This window comes from Aquarana catesbeiana, linkage group LG10, assembly GCF_042186555.1.
Source record: "Aquarana catesbeiana isolate 2022-GZ linkage group LG10, ASM4218655v1, whole genome shotgun sequence".
NCBI classification, from domain to species: Eukaryota; Metazoa; Chordata; class Amphibia; order Anura; family Ranidae; genus Aquarana; species Aquarana catesbeiana.
Window position 1 is genome coordinate 129,186,846 of NC_133333.1, and position 22,808 is coordinate 129,209,653.

The 22,808-nt window shown below is 39.9% G+C and overlaps 1 protein-coding gene across 1 annotated transcript in view; it reads right to left on the reverse strand.

The window, feature by feature from the left end:
• Positions 1–1,404: 1,404 nt before the first annotated feature.
• SHISA7 (shisa family member 7) overlaps positions 1,405–22,808 on the reverse strand; it is a 270,504-nt gene continuing 249,100 nt past the window's right edge. Inside the window, exon 6 of the mRNA XM_073602641.1 lies at positions 1,405–12,954. Coding sequence (XP_073458742.1) covers positions 12,368–12,954 — 587 coding nt within the window. The 3' untranslated portion in view covers positions 1,405–12,367. The remainder of the gene's footprint in view (positions 12,955–22,808) is intronic.

Sequence of the window (22,808 nt, forward strand, 5' to 3'; positions counted from 1 at the left end):
TTCCAAATAATGTATCAAACATTGCAACCATGTCTTTTATATAATATTGTGTAGTTAAGGTATAAGTGTATGAGTTATACACCACATTAAGTGACTTTACTCTTTAGAACGTTGTTGAATGTTTGGATCTCCTCTCACTATCCTGTGAAGTTTACAACAGAGGAACTGCACATCACAGGCAACATGTAATGGAAATTTCCAACCTAAATGTCATTTAATACTTGGTAATTATCTGTCTGTCAAGAAACACAAAATAATCCCCATTTCAAAGATTGAAACAACAGAGTCCTTGGCTCTCTGTTATTTACAAAAGTCCGTGGAGAAAACTACAATTTTTCTGATATAATGGCCCCAAGAGCATCATCATATCTGAATGACAATGCAATACTAGATTTCAAATGAATCCCAGAGAACAGAGGAAAGAGTGGGGACAAATAACATTTGAAAAATATATATGCTATTTCTTACAAGACTTGTTTTCATTACGCATTTCAAAGAACACATCCTTACTACGTTTGATTTTCTTTAGAGAAAAAAAAAAGGGGACGTGTTATATATATTACCAGAACCCCATGCTCTAGTCTAAGTTTGGAAGAGATATGTTGCCACGTAGCGTGAAAGATTAGCATGCTTTACTCTTTCCTTCTTGTTTTACCTGACCCTCTATTTACTGTTATATGAGAGAAGAAAAAATAGCACCTACCACAGAATTCAGTTTAACATTTTAAACAGGGATATCACCTTTCCACGTGAACATCTGATTATGTCTGAAGAGACATATCATATAAGTAGTCCTATTTACACTGTTCGTGTTACATTTTTATAGTTCCTTCTAGATTTAAAATATATTGATATATATAATCCTCATCATACAGGAAAGCAAATATTTGAATGAAAACATATCTACTGTCACAGAGAATACTTATACGAATCTGGTTTGGGCTGAGATGTACCAGCAAGTAGCATGGTGTCTTGACCTCTTGTGAATGGTTACAAGCTGCTGCCTAAAGTAATAGTATTTGCTTTAGCATCTCATACACTGATAATCGGAGGAATAGTTTTATATTTGACAGATCTTTCAAAATATATGTCTCATGCTTTTAGAACTTTTACTTAGGCTGTAATCGTTGATTTTTCCTTTTTGTATGATAGGTATACTTGTTATATTTTTATACACATGGCCACTTTTTGCACACTGAGTACTTCTTCACTTGGCAAGGAGTGTGAAGAATAGGGCACTCTGGATAACAAGAAGACTTTAGCAAACAGAACATGACTGGCTCTTGAGATGTGATTAATGCACCACAGCAGCACTTCACAAGAGGGAAGCACACTCTATAGGAAAAACAAAGCAGAGAAGAAGGTGCTTCTAAGTGCAGTAATAAAACATTTTAATGGCAAGAAAGGGTTAAAAACACTTACAAGATGGAAGTGAAAAACAGGCATATCAATGGATCCATAATGTCCAGTGGGATGTCTTCTGGGAGTATAGACAGTTGCCAAACCCTTGAAGAAGGAGCAACTGGGCATGCTCCGAAACATGTACCGCCCACTCTGACGTCACCTCCGGGTTGCCTGGATTCCATGCTGGTCCTAACAGCATAGGCCCTCCATCTTGGATCAGAGAGACAGTGTTTACCACCGCTGGTCGGCAGAAACTTCCACCTGCAGTTGTCCTTATTCCCAGGAGGCATCCCGCTGGACGTTATGGATCCATTGATATGCCTGTTTTTAACTTCTGTCTTGTAAGTGTTTTTAACCCTTCCTTGTCATTAAAGTGTTTTATTACTGCACTTAGAAGCGCCTTCTTCTCTGCTTTGTTTTTCCTAAAGTAGTTCTTTCTGGTTGATGCAGAGGTCAATACCCATTGGCACTGTGCATTTGGATGAACCTAAAATTAAGAATGTATAATTTGAAGTGAGTTAATTTCTGGTCAAACTTTCAGTTAGTATTGACCCCTGCCTCAACCAGAAAGGACTCTTTCCGGATGAGATTTTCATGCACTTCATTTAGGACCTCCAAGACTGGTCATCTCCCAGAGAACAATGGTCTGAGAGCTATCTTTCCATCCTTGTGTGACTCATACAAGTGGTGTAGAATCAAGATCCACCCATGAGAAATATAAGGCACCAGAAACATGACCTGCCTTTATCAAGTTCTCTATGGGAAGTCTAACAGCATAAGCGCTCAAATGACAATCTAAGAGCCCCTTTACCAATCGTTTTCTAATGTCTGATGCCTCACAAAACTGAGGACAATGAATGACTGATCTCAAGCCTCAAATGTGGTTATTATATTAGGGCTTATTCAAGCCATAGTGCATGCACTAGAACACTAGTATGTGTTTTCAGATTGTGCTGATATGCAATTTGAACATATTGTGGTGATTTTTTTTAACTCGTTTTCTCTTTTTTTTTTTTTTTTTTTTACTTTTTTTATATTACTATTCACTTCAGAGGGTTTTGATGCGTTACCGTGCTTTGGAACGAGCTGTGCAAGTTTGCAACATGTCCTATTTTTTGGCACCAATTGTTGGTGTGATATGGAACCATAGGACGTAGGGCAAATGGCCTTGTTCTTCCTTTAGGACTGGGTTAGGTAACTCTACTTAATGCAGCCCAATGCTACTGGTGTGAACAAGCCCCTGGCTGAAACAAGTATTCTACAAAATTTTAAAGTTGTACCAAGTATCATTTAACTAAGAAAATGGCTTTTAAAAGTCAATCTTAAAGCAGTTGATTACTACCAATGTACAGTGCATCTAGAATAACATCTGGTACAAGCAAAGCAGGGACCAACCAAATGTGTTGTTAGCTTGATATTCCACATTTTGTTGTAAAAACCCATAGTCTGCCAGTTGAATACATTCCTCACAGTTACAGATAGGAACATTGTAAAAAAAAAGTGTGTGTGTGTGTATATATATATATATATATATATATATATATATATATATATATTAGGAAAATTTGAGAAATGATTTTGTTTGGACAGAAGAGACGTGTTTGTTATTACTACATTTGGCACTTTGATGTTTGTGTAGTGACATGCCTTTAAAAATACAGAAATACAGGACTTCCGTCTGTGCTCCAGACTTCCATCAGTTAGTACCCACAAGTAGAAGAGTAGGTATAAATCTTTTTTTATGCTGGTAAGTAGGACACTGTTATGTGCAGCAAATGCAAGAGCAAGTGAATGGGAGATGTGAGAAAGTTAGTATTAGCAGAGGATTTCTACTACTCGCATTTTTCTTGTGAGCAGCAGGTCACATGATCAGGTACTATGAGTAGCACAACATGTGATCCGGTATTGTGAGCAGCAGGTCATGTGATCCATTATTGTGAGCAGCAGGAGGTCATGTGATCTTTTATTGTGAGAAGCAGGTCATGTGATCCGGCATTTAGAGCAGCAGGTCACATAAGTAGGTTTTGTAAGCGGCAGTTCAAATGAACAACTATTCATCCACGCAGGTCACTGATCCACACTTAGCAGGCAGATATACAAAATTTTAAAATAGGCTAAATGCCATATCAAAAACCTCTAAGCACTAGGCACAAGAAAAAAAAAGTTGTTGCTACTGTAACCCTTATGCCGCGTACAAACGACCGGTTTTGCCGTCGGTTTGACCGCCTACACGCGGTCAAACCAAAGTCTGACCAAAGTCCTTCCGTCCAGAATGCGGTGACATACAGCACGTACGACGGGACTAGAAAAAGGAAGTTCAATAGCCAATAGCTTCCGTCTCGTACTTGCTTCAGAGCATGCGTCGTTTTTGGTCCTTCGGAACAGCATACAGACGAGCGGTTTTCCCAATAGGAATTGGTTCTGTCGGAAATATTTAGAACATGTTCTATTTCTAGGTCCGTCAGAATTTTCAAAAAAAAAGTCAGATGAGGTACATACGATCGGAATAGAAGATGAAAAGCTTCCATCGGACTTTTTCTGTTGGACATTCCGCTCGTGTGTACGCGGCTTTAGTAAATGAACAAAAAATCTGAACAAAAGTCTGTCTTCTCTAAATATCCCTTCCTGCATGTGGACAGCATTTGGACAGTCCTACCGTAATAGGGATTCCAAACACTGGACCACAAATAAGGCAGAGTTGGGGAGTTTTTATTGTAGTGCCATATATTTGTTCTTCCAAGTCTTTGACTCCCATAGTTTTTTGGATTTCTCAAACAAACAGTAATGAAAGAATAAAAAGGGGTTGGCTTCTAAGTAAACTGCATCTAAAATCCTTGCTTGTATGCATCCCTAAAGGATAGGACATGAGAAGCTTTGCCTTACTGGATCTTACTTGGTTTTAAAGGTTCAACGTTTTTTCATAGAATGCATGAAGATAAAAAACCTTCTGTGTGCAGTGGCCCCCCAGCCCCCCTAATACTCACATGAGCTTCCTCTCAATCCAGCAATGTGCACGAGAGCTGAGCTTCTCCCAGGTCTCTTATTCCTCATTGGCTCCTGCTACTGTCAATCGCGGCCAGTGAGCCAATGAGGAGAGAGCGGGGCCAAGCCACAGCTCTATGTATCTTATGGACACATAGAGCGTGGCTCAGCAGGGAGCACTCAGAGTGCCCCCCAGAGCAAGTGGCTTGCTATTGGGGGCACTGGCTGAAGAGGAGGAGCCAGGAGCACAGTGGGGAACCCAAAAAGAGGAGGATCTTGGCGGCCCTGTGCAAAACTACTGCACAGAGCAGGTAAGTATGACATGTTTGTTATTTATTTTTGATTTTTAAAAGAGCCTTTAATGTCACTTTAATTGTTTTTTGTACTGATCAGGACATTACATGTTTAGTGCAAAACCCAACCAACACACCAACACAGACCTCTGTTGTAAAACCTGGGAGGAGAGCTTGATGAAAGAAGGAAAAAAAAAATCTGTTCAGCACCTCACCACCAAAAATGTAACTAGACCAAACGCCTCGATATCCTTATATTTGAAATGTGTGGTTTGTTTTCACATTCTTAAATAGAACATTATTCAGAAAATATAATCCAATTATACTTTATAGTAATGTGATCATAGTAGATGATAGCTGTAGTTTTGAGCTATACAGTTCTTTATATCCCCTTTGCTCTGGTTTGAATTATAAATAATTTGATGTACACTACTTATCTTCCCATGAATATATAATATTACCATCCTTGTTCCTGCAGTACTGAACATCCAGCAACTATGTTCCCCCTGTGCCTGCATGGGTTTCCTCCGGGTACTCCTGTTTCCTCCCACACTCAAAAGACATGCTGGTAGGTTAATTGGCTCCTGCCTAAACTGGCCCTAGTGTGTGTATGAATGTGAGTTAGGGACTATAGATTGTAAGCTCATTGAAGGCTGGGACTGATGGGAATGTACAATATATATGTATATATAAAGTATAATAGCCAGCCCAAATCTCTAGAAGCCTGCAAGGAGACGGACTGGCCACAATGGTCTATATGATAGTCAGTGCATGCAATTTTTAGAAATCTTGGCTCCCGGATTGGTGAAGCACTATCTTCTCTTTGGTAGGATGAGTGGCATATGGCAAACAATTTCTGATTAACATTCTTTTTTCTAATTAGCAGGTAAAAAAGGGTGGCTGGACATATAGAGATGTATGCTTCAAAACTACAGTGTTCCTTACCGTTTCTAGCCTTTGCCAGCAGTATATAATGTGGGAACAAGCTTTGAGGATAACTGAACTGATAGGTAAATAAGTTCCAAGTTCCGTATATACACAAGTTATTGCTCCCTACTGTGGTAATGGAAGAAAGGATGGCGGCTTGCTTATTATTTACATAAAACTTGAAATTGAGTGACTCACACCCCAGGGTACTTGATAATGGTGGAGTTCATAAAGTATAAAAAGGAGAAATGCTGTTTTAATGATTTCCAATTTGAGAACGCTTCTAAAAATACAGGTAATGTTAAGTTCCACCCACTATGTGTAAAATTTAAAAACTTGGCAAAGAGCAACAACATGTAGCTAAATATATTAACCAGACAGATTTAGGCCTTCAACAGTTGGATTGTTGGATTATTAATTTTAATTTATAAAGCCCTAAGAAAGTATTTTGACATTTGTTAAACGACTCAATTTTTCTTCCAGTTTTGTTCAGCAATAAACAGCGCAGTGCAAAGCCATTTCAATTTTGGGAAAAAAGACCTAGGAGACAGCTGATAGTCAATCTTAACTGCTACACAGAACTGTAGCTTAGGGTGTAATATAATTGACATAGTAATTCTATGAAACAATTTTATGATCAGGAAAAAACATTGATTTGCCACTACTTTTCCAAATGATTATGGTTTTAAGAACGCAAGCATGTATCCCAGTTTTGCACAACACTAAATGCTGTGGATAATAAACCGCTTATTGAAATCAAAATTTTCTACCTGTTTATAAAGAGCAATCTAAGCTGATCCAAAAAACCTGATATGAAGTCAGTGTGAATGAAGATTTTCACTAGTATAATCCGCTAATAGATATATGCTAGGTCAGTTGTTATTGACAGTGCTCTTGGAACAGTTACAAAGGTGGTACTTCTTATTCATCTTTATATTTTGTATCACATTTTTTCCTAAAATGCAAAAAAACAAAAACCTTGATTAACTATCCTTTGGAGAGAGGGGGCTGCTTTAAGACATCTACTACCCCTATTCCTTTTATGAATACTATATTGGTTGTGTAGTAACCTCAATGATGGGAGCAGTATATCTAATGCTGCTTTTTCTCATTTTCTGTAGTGGTGCTTGGGTAGCTGGCTGTGGCCCCTGCCTCCCTTCTGTGTGGTTCAGTGTCTAACTTACCTTTCCCTTTGATCCGTTGGGGGATTGGTATTAGGATCCCTTGTGTGATACTTTATCAGTGGCTAGTGGTTATTATAGCTACGTTAGATGTTGTGGTGAGCTTTTCATAGCATCAATTTTACAGTGTTGTAAATGATAAGGTCCATTTTATGACTATGTGTGTACTGTCAAAATCTTCTTCCAACTTTTAACATATTCCCACGACACCCTTGATGAAGCAGCTGAGGACTGTAAAACGCATCTGCGGCTATTACCAGCGGGATATATTTTTATTCCCACATCTATATTCATTTTAATATTTGGTGTATATATTTTGTAATGTTTGGTGTAGAACCATATTCTGCAAATTTTACATGGTGACTAAGGTCAGACATTTATTTTAACAAAATTGAATAAATATATTGTTTTATCTACTTCAGTTGTCTATTTGAGTATGGCATCTCAAAAGTCCCCGTATGTGGGAAGGTGATCCTTCAAATGGTGTTTCTAGAATATTTGGGATGTGGCACCATATGCCTATTCCCTGAGAGGTGGTAACTTTGTTAAAAAGAATTCCAGCAGAGCACACAAAACCTATGGGCCAGTATCTTTTTAGCAAGAGGGCCAGCTAGTACACAGTGTCCTATAAATGAATAATAGACAATTTTCACTTTAACTTTGGCTAGTTGCTTTAAGGGGCTTGCTCTAAGAATCCTATTCATTCTATTGTGGCTCCATAATATTCACAATACTTTTTTGAATATATGAACCTATTAGCCAATCAAATCATGGGAACTTTGATGTAGCTATCTTTCAGTTCCAGCAACAATTCTCAATGGAAATATGTTTTGGAGCAGGACACTTTAGAATGCAGGCCTGGAAGACGTAGATGCATCTATATTAAATTGGAGAATGGGTACAAGGGTAGTATACTTTAGTTATAGTGCGTTAAAATATTTTTGTTTATTAACTATTTATCTGCTGTGGTTAACTGGTGCGTGGTTCAAAATGGTTGCTATAATAATGCACAAGGCAGAGCGCAGCAATTTACGGGGAATTATCATACATATTACTCACCACACTTCAAACTGAGCCATCAGAGGGGGCCAGGGCATCAGGTATCGGTGCTTTGAAAAGGGTTCTTGTTTTTTTTTTATTTTGGGAGGGATTTGCATTAGGCATAGTGGGCTTGTGCCTATAGGTGGCTGGGGGGAGGAGATATTTTTTCTCTATTAGCCTTTTTCTCCATTTGCCATTATTAGTACATATAACTATCTTATATTAGGTTATTTACACATTATCCTAAGTTCGAAGCCAGGTTAGAAGAAGGAAAACAAGTAAGGCTTAGTTTTCACTTGTGTTACTCTATGAAAAGCGAGCCGTACAGGTTTGGCTGATAACCATTCAGGAGGCAATATTGCCACCTTCTAAATGCCAATTTAATCTTTGCCAGCTAAACAGGGTTTTTCAATGAGAATAATGTGCCATAACCACAAGCCTAGCTTTTGTCTTGCAGTTGTGGTGTGGCCCCATTAACTTGAATCGGATGTGTTTGCCGGTGGTACTGCCTGCCAAATGTGATAGGAGATATCATTTTTGCTGCACCATGAGGAAAAGCATTGCGGCCGCAGCATGTGTATAATCCCTTCTGGATGCCTATTTTACCACCCCATCTGCAATGGTAAACGAGCCCTAAATAGTGTGTGTTAAACAGTTGATCCTAGCATAGGATCGTTAGTGTAGGGGGATAGAAATCGTGAGCCTACAGGTATCAGTGATGGAATTCCAATTCTACAGAATTCTGGCAGACTTTAAGATCTACTATTAGTATAGAGGGGGCCACAGGCCAGCCAGCCTTTTTGAAATTGTATGGATGACTGATGTCCTGGGCTGATGTCCTTTGGGGGATGATCAGGCATGGCATTCTTATTATTTGTAACAGTTACGTATAAATAAAAATAAATACATGGCACTGCTTCTGCTAAATTACAAGAGTGAGTAGCCAGCCAGTATTGGCCTTAGTACACATCCATTGATTATGCTAGGCCCAGGTTGCTGGAAACAATACACCTGGTAGAAAAAAGTGAAATGTTCTTCTAACCTACCTATAAACAGGACACATTGCATTTGAGAACTGATTTCACAGTGAAAATGTTATGGGAATAAAAAGCACTGAATGCTGCAAAATCAGATAGCTTCATCTTTTTATAAATAGTTTGAAAAGTTAGGTTCATTTACATTGTACACAGTTCTTTATAAATAGGCTTCATCAACTACATACATATCATGGAAATGGCCATGGAAGTATCAGTAGTGGGTATTGAAAAGAAAGAGAAAAGCAAGCAGATATGACTGGCAAAAAATTCTGTCAGCAGTGTCTCCTATATACATTCATGCCCTCTCAGTGGTGGGGGTTGCTTAAGTAACGTTAAAGTTCAAGTCAAACATTTTCAAGAGATGTAGTTGAGAGTCTATAGAGCAGTGATGGCGAACCTTGGCACCCCAGATGTTTTGGAACTACATTTCCCATGATGCCTAACTACACTGCAGAGTGCATGAGCATCATGGGAAATGTAGTTCCAAAGCATATGGGGGTGCCAAGGTTCGCCATCACTGCCATAGAGTGTAATGCCTGCAGGTTCAGAAAGAGATTTTAACCCATAAAGTAGCTGCATACAGAACAATGTGCGACTGTGCTGAGTTTAATTGTTGGCCAATGTAAATTGGGGTGTGAGGTTAACCAAAGCCACCAACTGTCATAAAATCATATCCAAGGTAACTGTGGTTAATAGAACTGTACTGTGTCAAATAAATGCTAAGAGACTTCATACAATTTGCCTTATGATGCTTCATGGCAAAACACATTGGGGGACATCAAGCAAATTAGCAATGCAACTAGACTCAAATCAGGCTGCCTCTCTTTTAGCAAGGTCAACGCGATGGTTTTCCTGTGTATTTGCGACCCCTAAGCTTAAAATTCTTGTCACCAAATTGAGACAGATTTGTAAGGTCTGCCACAGATTTTACCCTGAAGATGAGACAGATTTTCAGGCTGCATTCACATAAATGCGAATTGGATTCAGACTTGCCGCATCCAATTCACATGACAGGCGAGTGTGACCAGCTCTCAATAGAAGCAGTTTACACAGGTCCGGGGCAGCTGCGGTCTGGATTGCAGAAGGGTTCTGTGCGTCTTTGGGTCCGGTTCCTGAACCGGTGAACAGGGACACACTGGACCTCATGCTGGAAACCGCAGCTGGAGACATGTGAACCCGGGCCTCACTTCGAATGCACAATTAGGAAGTGGTCAGGGGAAGGTTTTATTCTGTTATATAAATGTAGCTGAACTGTTGTAGCAAATCTGGTCTCGTAAGCTATCTACACTGCTCCTGATTAGCAATGTGATAGAATTGATAAATGTCCCCCTTTGCTTATACAGTATATTTGATACCATATAGTATTTCGCACAGAACTATTGGGTCCAATGTTCGTAGGATTGAAGCAGATATTTTTCATGGAGACAAGGACTGGCAGAAGAAAATGCTATCTAGGGCGATTCTAATTACTTGAAAGGGGGCTTTATTTTTCTAACTGAAGCTATTCTAGAGGATTGTTGTAAAGACTAACACTTCAATATCAGTAATGTTATTTGAGTTTGACATAGGTGAAAGACAGCACTTTTGATTTGATGTGTACAAGGAGGCATTCACAGATCCTCAGTTCAAGCATCTCTCATATGTATAAATAAATAAAAAAAACTAGCTACAATTAAATCACATTACCTAAAAGCACTGAATAGTGCAAATGACTATGCCACAGTGTTGAAAAAAGATCTTCAGCCTGTTGTATATTCATGTCATAATCCTGGAAAAGATTTGCATTACATCTAGAGCAGTAGAGGTCAATAAGCTTGATGGAAGGTTTAAAGAATAATGCACATATTTGTTCATATATTCATGCTACACATTGGAATCTTCCCTCCACTGGTTGTGAATCAGTCTTTACTTCTCTGCAAATCCACCATTAGATAACAGTAGGGTATTTTTTTAATTATTGTAGGTGAATTCAGTATCTTAGCAATGTAACCTTAGCAGCATAACATGACTTCTGAATACAGGATGGACAGTCAATCAAATGTCAAGAAAGCAACATTTTTAGTACAATTAATTAAACCGACTAATCACACAAACGTGTTAATAATGTTTTTAAGAAATTAGATATTCTAGCTTATTGACATTTAGTTTGTAATGTGGCAGAGAGAAAAGATGGCAGATCAGTAAGTTTGTGTCTGGCAGAAAAAAAAAATCTTATCTTAATAGATCTTAACCAAAAAAAAAGACTGCCTGAGGGGAGATATTATTGAAACAGTTAAGGCCATTCCTGTTTGAGAGCTCTCCATGGAAGTGTATAGAGTAGGAAAGGGAAAAGGGGGGGGGGGTAAAATACAGGCCATTGTACCATCGGTGATGGTATGAAGATAAAAGTCCAAATAGTAGTCTCAAATACTGTGATGTCATTGAGTTAAAAAATATAATAATAATAAAATAAAGATTTCTTTATGGCACGATCCTTTCTTTTTAAATAATACAACCAAATCATATGACGCATTGATAGCGTAACGTTAGGAACCAGATGGCTTTCTTTTGATGCAAAAATTGGTTTTTGAATTGGAGACGATGATCCAGACAGTAAGCACTGCAAACGTTAGAGGATAAAACTGTTCAAGACGATCAAACTATTCCTTTCTAGATAAGTCCTTATTTGTATTCATGAAAAAAGCAAGAAAACTCGAATGCAGCTAATTGTAGCCACTTAGATTGCAAAGAAACCTAATTACATTAATATTGTTGTGAATACCTGGCATAGTTTGTGCTGTACTGAACCACCTGTATTGGCTACTAGATTGGATTGCACTTGACCAAGTTCCCTTCCTAGTAAAAGGGGTGAAGTTATATGTTTGGGAAAATCGAGACTTTAAAGTCTAGTCCTTGCAGTGACATCACTGTTTTCATCCTATACATAATTATCCTTGTAAAAAAAAAAAAATGTGTGCAACTTCTTTTTTTTTTAATCAGTTGGCATCATATATTGACCTTACCCTGATTGAATTCTGATTGCTAGTTGTTCTCTGGGATGTATTCTTTACTGGAAAAAACACAACCGGAAGTCAAATCTCTTTTTCCATTTTGAAAACACACCGTTTCACCTTGGGCTAACCAATCTCTACTTGCCAGCCACGTAAGGTGCTGTATGATCTTCATCCATCAGAGAGCAGGCTGGTGCCAGAGTCACAGCTTTCTGCTTGTTTGTGAATGCCATCATCTTTGACATCATTTGGTGCCATTGACTGTTTCATCAACTTGGCAGTGGAGGCAGCTGCATACATTAAAACAGTAAAACTAAGGTGAAAAAAAAACATGTAGAAATACTCCCTTTTCATTACTCCAGAGATCTGGAGTGATCTTTTCTTGGTTTTACTTCTGTATGAGCTGATAAGTTCAAACTAGCAATGCAAACATAGTAAGGAAGCCACAGAATGAAAACCAACTGCCTCTTTTTTCTGATTAAGGAAAAAAATAAACAGTAAAAATATGCAGCTTAAACAGTGACTTCATTCTTACTCCCAGTACGCAGGTGCTGGCTCGGAAGATGGCCAGGAATAAATTGAAGTTGCTCAATGGTATTCTGGCGCTTAGCAGCAAAAGCTTGCCGTCGATTGGCTGTGTGGTTGGCCATATCCCACGTGGTCTTGGGGGAATTAGAAGATGTAGGGTGGGAATTCATTTTGATCATGTGGTGGCGGTCTAGCATAGGAGTGCTAGCACAGACATTGGTGTGAGACAGGGCCTTCTGATGTCCAAGACGCATTTCCTGGAATGGCGGTGGCCCACGATGATGTATCCTTTCAGGAGACAGCAGATGCTCCTGTGAGTGCAAGACCTCACGAGAAAGAAGACGTTCTTGAGAAATGAGTCGGTCTCTGGGTATAGTGTAATCATAGTGAACTGGGTAGTGATTGTCCGAGAGGATGTGCTCCTGGGACATGACTCGTCTTGGTGTTTGAGATTTTTCCAGGTAGCCATCACGGTCATAGTTCATCTTCATGACATGAAGTGGAAGGGTACCACGTGTTAATTCTTCTAGGTGTTTTCTCTTTAGATAAAACTCATCCATGTCCTTCTCAGCTTAATGAAACAATAAGAAACACATAAACATAAAATTATGTCATAGACATTTGATGCCCCTATTATTAACTATCTACAATATTTGATTATACAAAAACAAAATAAGTGTAGCGCAACACTCCTATGTGGTATACTGTCAATGTGTACATATATATATATATATATATATATATATATATATATATATATATATATATATATATATATATATATACATATACACAGTGGGGATGGAAAGTATTCAGACCCCCTTACATTTTTCACTATTTGTTATATTGCAGCCATTTGCTAAAATCATTTAAGTTAATTGTTTTTCCTCATTAATGTACACACAGCACCCCATATTGACAGAAAAACACAGAATTGTTGACATTTTTGCAGATTTATTAAAAAAGAAAAACTGAAATATCACATGGTCCTAAGTATTCAGACCCTTTGCTCAGTATTTAGTAGAAGCACCCTTTAGATCTAATACAGCCATGAGTCTTTTTGGGAAAGATGCAACAAGTTTTTCACACCTGGATTTGGGAATCCTCTGACATTCCTCCTTGTAGATCCTCTCCAGTTCTGTCAGGTTGGATGGTAAACGTTGGTGGACAGCCATTTTTAGGTTTCTCCAGAGATGCTCAATTGGGTTTAAGTCAGGGATCTGGCTGGGCCATTCAAGAACAGTCACGGAGTTGTTGTGAAGCCACTCCTTCGTTATTTTAGCTGTGTGCTTAGGGTCATTGTCTTGTTGGAAGGTAAACCTTCGGCTCAGTCTGAGGTTCTGAGCACTCTGGAGAAGGTTTTCATCCAGGATATCCCTGTACTTGGCCACATTCATCTTTCCCTCGATTGCAACCAGTCGTCCTGTCCCTGCAGCTGAAAAATACCCCCACAGCATGATGCTGCCACCACCATGCTTAACTGTTGGGACTATATTGGACAGGTGATGAGCAGTGCCTGGTTTTCTCCACACATACCGCTTAGAATTAAGGCCAAAAAGTTCTATCTTGGTCTCCTCAGACCAGAGAATCTTATTTCTCACCATCTTGGAGTCCTTCAGGTGTTTATTAGCAAACTCCATGCGGGCTTTCATGTGTCTTGCACTGAGGAGAGGCTTCCGTCGGGCCACTCTGCCATAAAGCCCCCCGACTGGTGGAAGGCTGAAATGATGGTTTCTACAACTTTCTCCCATATCCCGACTGCATCTCCGGAGCTCAGCCACAGTGATCTTTGGGTTCTTCTTTACCTCTCTCACCAAGGCTCTTCTCCCCCGATAGCTTAGTTTGGCCAGACGGCCAGCTCTATGAAGGGTTCTGGTCGTCCCAAACATCTTCCATTTAAGGATTATGGAGGCCACTGTGCTCTTAGCAACCTTAAGTGCAGCAGAATTTTTTTGTAACCTTGGCCAGATCTGTGCCTTGCTACAATTCTGTCTCTGGGCTCTTCAGGCAGTTCCTTTGACCTCATGATTCTCATTTGCTCTGACATATACAGTGAGCTGTAAGGTCTTATATAGACAGGTGTGCGGCTTACCTAATCAAGTCCAATCAGTATAATTAAACACATCTGGACTCAAATGAAGGTGTAGAACCATCTCAAGGATGATCAGAAGAAATGGACAGCACCTGAGTTAAATATATGAGTGTCACAGCAAAGGGTCTGAATACTTAGGACCATGTGATATTTCAGTTTTTCTTTTTAAATAAATCTGCAAAAATGTGAACAATTCTGTGTTTTTCTGTCAATATGGGGTGTTGTGTGTACATTAATGAGGAAAAAAATGAACTTAAATGATTTTAGCAAACGGTTGCAATATAACAAAAAGTTAAAAATTTAAGGGGGTCTGACTACTTTCCGCTCCCACTGTATATGTACATTTTGTTTAATGCACACATTGACAGTATACCACATAGGAGTGTTGCGCTACACTTATTTTTGTATATATATATAAGAAATACTGCACTATAAGTAAAAAACATAAAAAAGCTGCGACTAAAGGTGTTATACTACACCAAACCTATGTATAAATAAAATGAAAAGTCGCGCTAAGCAATGAGATTTGCAAAAATTAGGACCAAACAAACGTTGCGTGAATAACAAAACAATAATTACTGATACATATTGATATCTACAAATTACAATAGGTGTATCTGATAACCCATAACGTGATTATATACCAAGTATGAAAGTGAATATTTTGAAATGATACAAAATCAATCCATAAAAGAACAGTCTGTATAAGTGAATGTCACATATTCCAATAGATTCCAATGGAGGGTGAATCCATAGTGATGAGTGGTGAAAGTTCACACCGAAGTGGCTAGTGAAATGTGAAAGTCTCCTCCACCATTGAAAAAATACTGCCGCTTACCAGAACGTGTTGGTCCCTTATTAAAAGGGACCACACAAAACGAATGGCTACATCCCCAGCCCGGGATCCCTCTGGCAAGCCCTGGTCTCCAAAGTGTCAGCAAAGGTGGTCAGCAGACAGGATCGGCAGGAACCAGTATTATGCCTCTAGTCTGATTGAATCGACTCATCGCTGTCTGTACATTGTGCTTGAAAACAGGCTCATTAGTCCGACCTCTTTGTGTCCCCTCCTCCCAGTAATCAGATTCCACTTTCTTCATCCACTCAGTCTTGGGAAGATACTGACGGGTGTCACTGTTATAATTTGTTATCTCCCGATCATCAACATATCCAACTGAATAGTACACAGGGAGTCCGGATCCCGGAGAGGAGACTGCAGTTCTATAATACCGAAGAGTGTGACTGTCTTTTGCTCTCCTAGACAGAAGTTGTCTGCTCTTGGTCTGGGAACATCAGACAACTTCTGTCTAGGAGAGCAAAAGACAGTCACACTCTGCGGTATTATAGAACTGCAGTCTCCTCTCCGGGATCCGGACTCCCTGTGTACTCTTCAGTTGGATATGTTGATGATCGGGAGATAACAAATTATAACAGTGACACCCGTCAGTATCTTCCCAAGACTGAGTGGATGAAGAAAGTGGAATCTGATTACTGGGAGGAGGGGACACAAAGAGGTCGGACTAATGAGCCTGTTTTCAAGCACAATGTACAGACAGCGATGAGTCGATTCAATCAGACTAGAGGCATAATACTGGTTCCTGCCGATCCTGTCTGCTGACCACCTTTGCTGACACTTTGGAGACCAGGGCTTGCCAGAGGGATCCCGGGCTGGGGTTGCAGCCATTCGTTTTGTGTGGTCCCCTGTAATAAGGAACCAACACGTTCTGGTAAGCGGCAGTATTTTTTCAATGGTGGAGGAGACTTTCACATTTCACTAGCCACTTCGGTGTGAACTTTCACCACCTATCACTGTGGATTCACCCTCCATTGGAATCTATTGGAATATGTGACGTTCACTTATACAGACTGTTCTTTTATGGATTGATTTTGTATCATTTCAAAATATTCACTTTCACACTTGGTATATAATCACGTTATGGGTTATCAGATACACCTATTGTAATTTGTAGATATCAAAATGCATCAGTAATTATTGTTTTGTTATTAATGCAATATTTGTTTCGTCTTAATTTTTGCAAATCTCATTGCTTAGCGCGACTTTTCATTTTATTTATACTTATTTTTGTATAATAATTTGTGTGGAAGAAGGTGTGGTGGAATCACTTTAAAGTGTTAGTCAACAACACATTGTATTTTCTTTAAGGAGAAAGCAAAAAAGTTCCAAAGAAATAGGTTCTTTCCAGGTTAAGCAGCGCTAAAAAACAAAACAAAAAACACATAAATAAAGTTAAAGAAAAAAATGCATATGAGCAACCAGCACTCTAAAAATATAAAAATTGTGACAGCCCAGGTGTTGAGTAATTTCTCATGAGACAGTTCATATCATTGCAGAAATGTTTCACCGTCACCATACCTTGTGATTCCACTCCCTTAAGGAATTGCACTCACCGGATATCAACGTGCGATTTCAGTAATGGTCAGATCGACAGAGATATGGCGTCCTGATCCTGAACATTCCAGACTGAACACACCCGCAATCCTCTTATTCCACTCAAGCATATAGAAGGAAAAGGAATCCTCATAGTGTGCAACTGCAAACTTTTATTGTCCCAAAAACACCCGACCCTTAAGCTATTGCACTTACAGAAAGATATATTTAAAACAGCATTCAGGTATAATATAGACTGCAGGTGAAAGCAGTTCCGATAATCTCACCACCTCAGAAAGAAACAGATCGTTTGTGGTGGTTCTCCTAGACGTATTTTAGGTTAGACCACAAGGCTTGCTGCACAGGGGATTTGTTCCGAGGCTCTCCCGGGAACCACCACAAACGATCTGTTTCTTTCTGAGGTGGTGAGATTATCGGAACTGCTTTCACCAGCAGTGTATATTATACCTGAATGCTGTTTTAAATATATCTTTGTGTAAGTGCAGTAGCTTAAGGGTCGGGTGTTTTTGGGACAATAAAAGTTTGCAGTTTCACACTATGAGGATTCCTTTTCCTTCTGTATGCTTGAGTGGAATAAGAGGATTGCGGGTGTGTTCAGTCTGGAATGTTCAGGATCAGGACGCCATATCTCTGTTGATTTGATAGTTACTGAAATCGCACGCTGATGTCCTTTCGTTGCTGAGATAAAGCTAGATTGATTCACTAAGGCGATTGATAATTAGGAGTCAGGTGAGTGCAATTCCTATAGGGAGTGGAATCACAAGGTGTGGTGACGGTGGAACATTTCTGCAATTATATGAACTGTCTCATGAGAAATTACTCAACACCTGGACTGTCACAATTTTTATATTTTTAGAGTGCTGGTTGCTCATATGCAATTATTTATTTATTTATTTTTTTAAATCTTATTTATGTGTTCATTTTTTTGTTTTTTTTTTAGCGCTGCTTAAGCTGGAAAGAACCTATCTCTTTGGAACTTTTTTGCTTTCTCCTTAATGTTATATTTGATTATAGCAGCTGCTTAGTTTGATTTACTTCTTAGCTTGAGCACTGGATAAGTGACCCTGTTTGCTTTTACTTATTGAACATTGTATTTTCGAGTGATTTAATATAGTTTATAGGATGTAATTAGGCTGCGCTAATTGAGATCTAATTATTATTCACAGTATTTATTTAAAAGAGAAGTTTGTTTTTTGTTTTTTTTTCAAAATCATACTTACCTAGGTTGTGCTGCAAGACTGAAAACTGAGCGATCAAGCACCGCTGATCGCCTGGTTCTTAGAGCTCTGTGAGCAGATGGCTGGTGACAATTAGTCATTGGCTCTCTACTCTGTCACCCCCACCCCCCACAATCACCGGGCTGTGGTGAGAGCAAGAGCGGCTGGCTCAGGCCCTCGGCAGCTCGCTGAGTGGCTGAGCCAGGTGCCAGTCCAGTGATTTGGATGGATCCCGACTTTATTGTTGTGATCTTGCCCCAGCCTGGACTGGCTCTGTGACATCAGCCGACAGCGGGCTTCACAGGGTCACAGGAGTGCAGAGAGAACTGCACTCCTGTGATCCACAGGAGAAGTACAGCTAAATAATCTTTGACTGTACTTCTCCTTTAAAGACTGTGGACAAACAACACAGAACTACTGGAGTATTCACTTTGAAGACCCTGTTTCCACAAAATGGAGAACGTCACAAAGCCAACATTTCATGATGAATGAGCTAAAACCATAGAAAAAAGATAAACAGAATAAAATCATAAGTTTTGTTTTGTTTCCAGCATAGGCTACAAAGATAAAATTAAGCCCTTTAATAATGGTGCTCACATTACTGCATCAACCCCCTGTAGGTCTATAGGCTTTCTCCTTTTCTGAGGCAGGGATTGATGGGAATTAGATCTATGTACTCTGAAAAGTGTTGATTAATATATTGGTGCTGTGCTATATGAAAACTGGAAAAAAAATAAGCTTAAGCAGATAAGATGTTCTCCGTTTTCTGAATTTCTTGCAGTGTTTTAGTTGACCTGGATAGAGCAAATTTTTTTCTCACTTCAAGGAATAATTTACTTGGTGTTGAAAATGGTGTTGGGTCAGATTTTGTATAATAAAGGAGAACGGCAAGAAATTATTTTAATTGAAGCTGCTGTAAAAGGTGCATGCCTCACCATATGGAGATTACTGCCTGATTTGAAACAACACAGAGCAGAATGCAGGGACCAGAAATATAATGAAATTGACAGAACAGCAATGGGAAAGTACTCTAAAGCCTTTGTACACACTCCTAGTTTTCTTTCATTTAACCCAGCGGGTTGAATGAAAAAAAAACTGACAGCTCAGGTCAGAGCCACTGTATTAACAATCTGATGTTAGTACAGTGATCTCCCCTGCTGTGCTATTGTGATCTGACAGGGGGATTGCCCCCCCCCCCCCGCCAGAACACTCAGGCGCTCTCAGCCAATTGCACTAGTTCACAGACTTTCTTCGGTCATGACCCTTCGAAGCCGGCTGATGTCGTCCGACATTAAGCCCGTGTGCACTAGGCTTTGCATCAGCTTATTTAGCAAACAACACAAAGATAACTATCAACTATAGCTTAAGCTGGCCATAGATGGGTAGAATCTTGGCCGGTTCAGCAGGAACTGGCCGAGATCCAAACCATGTATGGGCAGGCTAAATGTACTCAAGCTGATCAATTGATCAACTTCGGTACAACCCACCTATCGGATTTTACATGCGATTATTGCTAGCAGATGTTATAGCTGCTAGCAATAATCACTGTATTCTCCCGGCGGGAACGGCTTCCCCTGCCTATCTGCCAGGAGAATATGATGGCTCAGCGGGGGGATTCAAGCCTACAATTACCTCTGTCAGAGCTTAAGGCTGGGTTAGGGGGCACAGCAGGGGGTCCAGTGCATCCCTGTTCTCTGTTTCAGGAGCAAATCAGGTCCGAATTTTTGCCTGAATTTAGATCTGAAACTGAGCCAAAGACGCACAGGACCCTTTTCTGGTGTGGTCTGCGGCCGCCCCGGAGCTGTGTAAACCGGCTCCATTGAGAGCCAGTCACAGTCTTCTGTCATACGAATTTGATGCGGGGAATCCTGCATCCAATTTGCATCAAGGTGAACCCAGCCTTAAAGTGAACATGTACCCTGAATATACACACTAAAGAAATTACAGCCTTCTAATATAAACAACCAGCAGGTGGTTCTAAGCTGCTAGAACTGATTAAGGCCCCTTTCACACGGGGCGGATCCGTTTTTTTCTTAGGAATTGCTAAACTAAGCAACAATGTACCAGTGGCTCTTCCTTTCTTAGGAATTGCTAGGGTAAGGAACAATGTACCAGTGGCTCTTTCTTTCCTAGAAATAACTGAGGTAAGGAACAATGTACCATTGGCTCTTCCTTTCTTGGGAATTGCTAAGGTAAGGAACAATGTACCAGTGGCCCTTCCTTTTTTTAGGAATTGCTAAAGTAAGGAACAATGTACCAGGGCTCTTCCTTTTTTTTTAGGAATTGCTAAGGTAAGGAACAATGTACTGGTGGCTCTTGCTTTCCCAGAAATAGCTGAGGCAAGGAACAATGTACCAGTGGCCCTTCCTTTCTTAGGAATAGCTGAGGTAAGGAACAATGTATCAGTGACTCTTCCCTTATTAGGAATTGCTAAGGTAAGGAACAATGTACCAGTGGCTCTTCCTTTCCCAGAAATAGCTGAGGTAAGGGACAATGTACCAGTGGCTCTTTCTTTCCTAGAAATAACTGAGGTAAGGAACAATGTACCAGTGGCTCGCTCTTCCTTTCTTAGGAATTGCTAAGGTAAGGAACAATGTACCAGTGGCTCTTCCTTTCTTAGGAATTGCTAATTTAAGGAACAATGTACCAGTGGCTCTTTCTTTCCTAGAAATAACTGAGGTATGAAACAATGTACCAGTGGCTCTTCCTTTCTTGGGAATTGCTAAGGTAAGGAACAATGTACCAGTGGCTTTTTCTTTCTTAGGAACGGCTAAGGTAAGGAACAATGTACCACTGGCCCTTCCTTTTTTTTTTTAGGAATTGCTACAATAAGGAACAATGTACCAGTAGCTCTTCCTTTTTTTTTTTTTTTTTTAGGAGTTGCTAAGGTAAGGAACAATGTACCGGTGGCTCTTGCTTTCCCAGAAATAGCTGAGGCAAGGAACAATACCAGTGGCCCTTCCTTTCTTAGGAATAGCTGAGGTAAGGAACAATGTACCAGAGACTCTTCCTTTATTAGGAATTGCTAAGGTAAGGAACAATGTACCAGTGGCTCTTCCTTTCCCAAAAATAGCTGAGGTAAGAGACAATGTACCAGTGGTCCTTCCTTTTTTTTTAGGAATTGCTAAGGTAAGGAACAATGTACCAGTGGCTCTTCCTTTCCTAGAAATAACCAAGGTAAGGAACAATGTACCAGGGCTCTTCCTTTCCTAGAAATAACCAAGGTAAGGAACAATGTACCAGGGCTCTTCCTTTCTTAGGAATTGCTAAGGTAAGGAACAATGTACCGGTGGCTCTTGCTTTCCCAGAAATAGCTGAGGCAAGGAACAATGTACCAGTGGCCCTTCCTTTCTTAGGAATAGCTGAGGTAAGGAACAATGTACCAGAGACTCTTCCTTTCTTAGGAATTGCTAAGGTAAGGAACAATGTACCAGTGGCCCTTCCTTTCTTAGGAATAGCTAAGGTAAGGAACAATGTACCGGTGGCTCTTGCTTTCCCAGAAATAGCTGAGGCAAGGAACAATGTACCAGTGGCCCTTCCTTTCTTAGGAATAGCTGAGGTAAGGAACAATGTACCAGAGACTCTTCCTTTCTTAGGAATTGCTAAGGTAAGGAACAATGTACCAGTGGCCCTTCCTTTTTTGTAAGGAATTGCTAAGGTAAGGAACAATTTACCCGTGGCTGTTTCTTTTTCCTGTATTGTTAAGATAAAAACAATGTTCTAGTGGCTGCTTCTTTTTCGGGTTTTATTAAGGTAAGACTTCATTCACATTGGCAATTTAGACCAGTGAGGATTGAAGCATCAGGAATCGGAGATCGGTCAGCAGTCCCATTCACTATAATTACAGAACGCCCCGGTGGCTGCAGCTATTTGCTACTGTCCACAAAGCCAGCAATTACCTACGGTGATCCCTGCTGGATGCACACAAAGCGATTCCAGCAGCAATCACCGCAGGTAATCGCTGGCTGTGTAGAGAGCCGCAAATAGCTGCGGTCGCCGGCGACCTATCATTATAGTGATTTCTGCTGCTACAACAAGCACCGGCCTAAACTGCCGGTGTAAATGTAGCAACAAGAAACAATGTACTAGTGGCTGTTTTTTTCTCAGGTATTATTAAGGTAAGTATATATAATAAAAAGTGCAGCACTAGAAAATATCAAATGCTAATATACAAACTAGAAAAGGTGCAGATGTGCACATGTGAACTGTAGTTAATATACAATATTCATGTGAATATAATATAATGCAAAACAACAAAAAATGGCTAAATTGCAAGCAAGAATAAAGTGCAAATTAAACACTTGAAGATCCTCATGAAGCATGGATCCAATAGGTGAAATCATGTGAAGTGTAAAATATAAACTTGACCACGTGAAACCCGTCACAACAGAGAGACAAGAGGCTTACCAGAGATCCAGCGACCACCCTTATTCAGGGGGGTCATAAGGCACTTGTTGGATCTGAGATCCTGTGAAACGATGACCCGATGTCCTGGTGAGTCCCTCTGCAATCTGGGCCTTATAGAGGGAGAACCCAATGTCCTGGTGCGTCCCTCTGCAATCTGGGCCTTATAGAGGGAGAACCCAATGTCCTGGTGCGTCCCTCTGCAATCTGGGACCTTATAGAGGGAGAACCCAATGTCCTGGTGCGTCCCTCTGCGATCTGCAGTGATTTTACTTCTGTTTGGAATTCCATTTTACTATCTTTAT